Source organism: Wallemia ichthyophaga (assembly GCF_000400465.1).
Source record: "Wallemia ichthyophaga EXF-994 unplaced genomic scaffold scaffold39, whole genome shotgun sequence".
Lineage (NCBI taxonomy): Eukaryota > Fungi > Basidiomycota > Wallemiomycetes > Wallemiales > Wallemiaceae > Wallemia > Wallemia ichthyophaga.
The window spans coordinates 1-5433 of NW_008806312.1; the positions used below are offsets into that span (position 1 = coordinate 1).

Genomic DNA, 5433 nt, shown 5'->3' on the forward strand with positions numbered 1-5433 from the left:
CTAGTCAAGAAAAGCTTCCAGAACTCAGCACCCCCTTTGACTCCGCATTTTTTAAGAAGTATTGAAGGACACAGTTTCTAACATGTATCGTATTAACAATATATTCAAATTTAATCGTCATCATCATCATTTTGTGCTTGTTTTCTTTCAAAAGTCTTATAGCTAGCATAGGCATACTTGAGCTATTTTTTGCATTTTTCACCTTTAATGGCTAATTGTGTGCATGGTAGAAAGGAACGCCAGCAGATCATAGGTTAACGTAGGAAACACATTGCAGCGTATCAAGTATTTAATAATTTATATAGTTTACATTTTAACGATTGTACAGTAAAACAATACCAATTAACACACTTCATTGTAATCACCACAGCTACGCCATTCTGGATCTACCGAGCTCTTGCAGCTGCGATATGAAGCTTTTCCATTGCTCCAGATAATAAAGCTGTGACAACTTCTACATTCAATGGTTAAATTTACAACGCAACATCATCAATGTCGACTCACTTCCGCCTCGGTCACGCTAATATTCCTGTCAACACTCAAAACATAGGGCTTGAAGGAACTTTCATCTTCGTGATAATTAAAAGACATTATTGTCGCATCGTCAGCCGGCTCCAATCCCATGAGTTGATTTTTTATTGTCCCACTTTCACACTGTACTTTCGGGTAGTATCGACCGCCGATAACGTCGATAGGTATAGTGTGATGCTTACCCTGTGCCAATCTGCTCCACTTATGTCCTGACGGTGGAAGTGGTATATGTCTCTGAGCTTCTTGGTCCAACATAATATCCGGATAATGTTTCAGTGGCTTGGCAGGTTCGTTCGTGGGCTCGACTGCATACAATGCTCCGACAGCGTGCACCGTTGAGTCGAGCGCTATAAGATAATATACCAACATGCATATAGATGATGCATTTTCAGGTTGTCCACCCTCTATTCCAACACTTCTGTGCAGGCGCACCATATCGCCGAGCCAAATCATCTCCCCGCCTAGCCATATACCTTTGAAGCAATCGAGCGGCTCCGGTTGGTATTTGACTATCAGTTGGTAGTGATCAATAGGTGTGACGTGATGCTTCAGGTTCCAGCTTGCTCGAATCCCAACGGTTAGAGCTAGCGCCCGGTCATAGACATCCTGATTAGCTATGTGAGGTATATCAGAGATATTTTCGAACAGGACGTCTGGCTTATTTTGGAATCGGGGAAGAGGGAAATATGTCGGAGGAAAGTGTTTTTGTTGGACTATTAATGAGAGATATGGTCTTATTCGATCTTCATCTACCATGACGAGTGTCTTTGTGCCCAGCAAGAATACCTCAAACTGACGCTTATGTATCGGTTGACCATCTCTCACCTCAACATTAAACTGAAAGTCAACAACCTCACCCGGCCAATAATCGATTTTGTAGTTATTATCGACGAACAGCTTGTGTTGTTCGGTTGCGATATCCGGTGGCGGAAGAAAAGGCAGTCCTTGTCTATCGAGACGCACCCAGCAAAGCTCATACAACCGTAAAAGCGATGGGGTCGATCTATCTCTATCTAGCTTTTGAGGTGCTACTGTTTGTGGCTGGATGGTATAGTCTTGCTGGCGCACCACTGTCTTATTTGTCGGCGGAGGTGGCCCTGGATCTTTCATAGTAACCCTAATAGCTTCAGAGCGCAAGGTATGCTTTACGTGATAACGCTTATTACACTACATTAATTCTTGTGAATTGTGCGTTCAAATAAGGTTTCTTACACACCTTGCAATTCTCGTGCCGCTGCTTCCTATCAGTCTTGAGCCAGACTATTTTCAGCGTTATAGAGTGCTCGCTCTGTAATTTTATGCTTACATACCTGCGTGTGGTGTAAATGCCTTTATTGAAGTGAATTTCTTTACGTGAATTGAGCCTTTAAGTGGGTATGAGTGGGGTTGTAGTGTAAAATTACCCAATCAATTCTCACCGAACAAGAAAGTTACTTTCTGATTTATGCCGTTCTCTTTCGAATCGAATGCATATAAGCGATACCCTTCAGGTAAACTTTGAAGCTGATAAAGGTGAGGATCTGTACGAGCAATGAGACGAGCGTGTGGATGAATGACTTTAAACCGACCCTCAAATCCTAAAGCATTTGCAATATCTTCTCCTGCACGCTTCAGGTATTTCTTGTAACTACTACTGTCCTTGTCCTTGAGCTCGTAATCAACTTTAGAGCTTAACATGGCCTTTGGATTTAGCTGCTTATCGCCATCAGAGTAAGGGAAATCAATATTGATTGGTTCTCTCCTCTTTGTTTTCGCAGGGCGATCAGACAACATGATGCATTCACAAGAGTCATGACGACGCGTTTGATTTGAAGAAAGGTGATAAAAATCTGTTTTATGCGATGTGTGGTGATCTACGTAAAGTTGGCGTGTAGTGCTTCCGACGTTACTTCTCTCGCGTTTGCTGGCTTTAAATGACTTGCGCGGTATCACAATCTTATTTTATAGTAAAAAAAGGCAATGCTACCATGTAATAATACATTAAGTTATAAACGAATAGCATCCTAGATCTGACGCGTATTTTTGCCCTCAAATGGCTGCAGAACGCCTTGAGCATCCAGTACACCAACAGGTGTATCACCAAGATCGCGGACACGTTGCTGATTGCTTGTATGGTTCTTGAGAAGTACAGAGAGGGTGAAGAGAGCACTTTCTCTTTGAGCTTGGTCAAGTTAAACAAAGCCTCAAAATCTATTTCGAACTCACAACTCTCACGCATATCGACGTGTGCGCAATTCATACACGCTCTCAAGCCACCAACACTTCCTATACGCTCTTTTACATCTGCGTCACTTCCCGCAACGACAGAAATAAGACGCATCAATGCCGGCTTGAAGTTGGCAAATTGCTTTAGCGGATCGTCGTGTTCACTCTCCTTTGAGAAGGGCTTTATTGAGGGAAGAAATTCTAATGAAGCTTCGAGTGCGCCTGTTTGCTAGATCAGTTCACAGTCTCGTCGCTCGAGCAGCACGCACCAACAGCTAATTCTGGTAGTTGGGATGACCTCGCACTTGCGAGTAGTGGATGATTCCTCGTTTCTTCAAAGGCTGATTGGAAGACAGTGAAGGTCTCAGCAGCCACCAAGGACGTCTGAACAACCGATCCCAAGCGCGGATCTGGTTCTCCTTGCGCTGATGTTGATGATAGCATTGAAGTGCGACAAAAGTCGAGTGTACGCATCAGAAAGGGTATGAGAAACAGAGCTTTAAGGTTTCCAGGGCCAGATTGGTGAATGTACGCATCCAAACACTTTATGAATGCTGCTTGAGGTGGTGTGAGAGGCTCATCCTCGAATGTGCTTTAGAATGAATGAGCGGATGAGCAAAGAAGAAGCCCCTGACGCACTCTAGGATATTCCAAACTGTGTCCACGTCTTCGTTCTCGATGATAGATGAGACGATGACGAAACTGGTGAGGTCAGATATGCCTTATCTAGATAGACAAAACCCACGCCAAATGAAAAACGCTATCGTCATCTTCATGGGTGCGTTCCAACTTGATAAAGAGATCAAGCAACGCAATGAGAACAGGCCTTCGCGATAACAAACGGACGTTGGCAGTTGAGGATAAGTTGCGGATCAAAATGAGAGATGTCTGTACGATCTGCATATCAGGATACGCAATAAGCCGAGGGAATTGATCTCCGAATTCATTCCAAACTAATTTCTGATTAGATGGATGTTGAGTGACAAGATTAGATAGCGATTGGGTGAGTAAATTGAGCACTGTCAAGTCGTAAAAGCCAGATTGTGGGGATGTGTACTGCACAAGTAGCTCCTTGATTTCTGCTATATGTGCCTCTCTTTATGTCACTGTAAGATTCTGACGCTAGGAATAGAAGCACGCACGCCAATTGAGATTGCTTTTGAGGTCCTTCTACGCAGCCATTTCTTATCAACTTGAGCTTGTTCTTGAGCTCTTCGCTTCCTTCCTCATATATTTTCATTCCGCTTGTGCTGTCTTCGTCGTCGCAGCCAAATAGGAAGAAGAGCAACGATGATCACGATAAATCCATTTGAGCCTTATTACAGGCTGGATGAGAGTAGCTACGCCAAGGGACCTCTAGACGCTGTGTTCGTGCTGCAATGGGTTGCTATTTTGTTGGTGCTGCGCGAGTACACTATACGGTGGTTACTGCGACCGCTCGGTAAGCAGCTGGTGTCCATGAACACGTCACAGAAGGAACGACATAAGAATATCGCTAGATTCACTGAACAGTCCTGGTCTTGTCTATACTATATGTTCTTCTGGTCCTGGGGAATGTCCCTGGTTTTGAAATCTCCATTTAGCCCGTTGTACGACGATTGGACACAGCACTTCTGGCTAGATTACCCTCATACTAAAATGAACAAAATCAATAAAATCTATTACCTCGCTCAGGCTGCTTTCTGGGTACAGCAGCTCTTTGTGTTGAACATTGAAAAAAGGCGCAAGGATCACTGGCGTGAGTTTCACTTTACTGTTCATTCACTATTAACGGTATACTAGAGATGTTTACGCATCATTGTATCACTGTATCATTAGTCGTTAGCTCGTATGTCACGAACTACACAAGAGTAGGACAAGCAATTCTTGTCACAATGGATCAATCAGATATCTTTTTAGACGTCAGTAAAGCTCAATCCTATACGCACTCTCTGACATTTATCCAGGGTGCAAAAGTACTCAAATACATGGGTTGGGAGAAACTTTGTGATGTGAGTGAGACACCCTTGACAAAATCACACTGACCCCCAATCTTCAGGCAACGTTTGTGGCCTTCATGTTTTCATGGGTTTTTACGCGTCAAATCGTCTTTGGTAGAATAATTTGGAGCGTTTGGGTTGAGGCACCACTCCATATTCAGCACCTATGGGAGCCATCAGTTGGTCATTACTACTCATATGCATTACACCGGCTTTTCTTAGGACTCTTGCTGGGATTACAGTTTATCCTCTTCTTCTGGCTCATCCTCATCATCAAAGTTGCTATCAAATTTGTGCGCAGCAATAATGTGGAAGACATACGATCAGACGATGAGGAAGACTCTGAAGACAGCAATACTGCCCTACAAAACAAAACACCATCGCCGTCCTTCGCTGATCCCATGTCAACCAGCTCCTCAACCTCCTCATCACAATACAACCAGGAAGTTCGCAAGCGGTGAAATTCACTTCCTGAATGATAACCACTAGATACTTATCTCACAAACTCTCTCTTTGTGGTCAAGTTATAAAAGTTTTACCTTTGTTACCAACTGTACTACAGATGCATCATGTAATTGTGATCATGACCGCTTGCTTCTCTTATGTAACCCTTAATTTCGGAAAAAATATCATTACCGCCTTATGGTGGCGGTGGTACTTCAACTAGGGTCTTCATCTGTACGCAAAAAGAAAAACTATGGTCCCTGCAGGGCTCGAA

At 43.4% G+C, this 5433-nt stretch overlaps 3 protein-coding genes across 3 annotated transcripts; 1 reads left to right on the top strand and 2 right to left on the bottom strand.

Annotated features, from left to right (window-relative positions):
- Positions 1-370: 370 nt before the first annotated feature.
- On the bottom strand, positions 371-2304 carry J056_003249 (uncharacterized protein; the record flags this gene model as incomplete). Its single annotated transcript, XM_009272226.1, has 6 exons — positions 371-454; positions 505-1698; positions 1748-1791; positions 1842-1895; positions 1950-2051; positions 2100-2304. The coding sequence occupies 6 exons, from the start codon at positions 2302-2304 to the stop codon at positions 371-373; spliced, it is 1683 nt and encodes a 560-aa protein (XP_009270501.1).
- A 230-nt stretch (positions 2305-2534) lies between these two features.
- On the bottom strand, positions 2535-3976 carry J056_003250 (uncharacterized protein; the record flags this gene model as incomplete). Its single annotated transcript, XM_009272227.1, has 6 exons — positions 2535-2692; positions 2737-2958; positions 3006-3328; positions 3376-3438; positions 3482-3832; positions 3879-3976. The coding sequence occupies 6 exons, from the start codon at positions 3974-3976 to the stop codon at positions 2535-2537; spliced, it is 1215 nt and encodes a 404-aa protein (XP_009270502.1).
- Positions 3977-4026: 50 nt separating this feature from the next.
- On the top strand, positions 4027-5176 carry J056_003251 (Sphingosine N-acyltransferase lag1; the record flags this gene model as incomplete). Its single annotated transcript, XM_009272228.1, has 4 exons — positions 4027-4474; positions 4519-4637; positions 4683-4727; positions 4775-5176. The coding sequence occupies 4 exons, from the start codon at positions 4027-4029 to the stop codon at positions 5174-5176; spliced, it is 1014 nt and encodes a 337-aa protein (XP_009270503.1).
- Between the last annotated feature and the right edge of the window lie 257 nt (positions 5177-5433).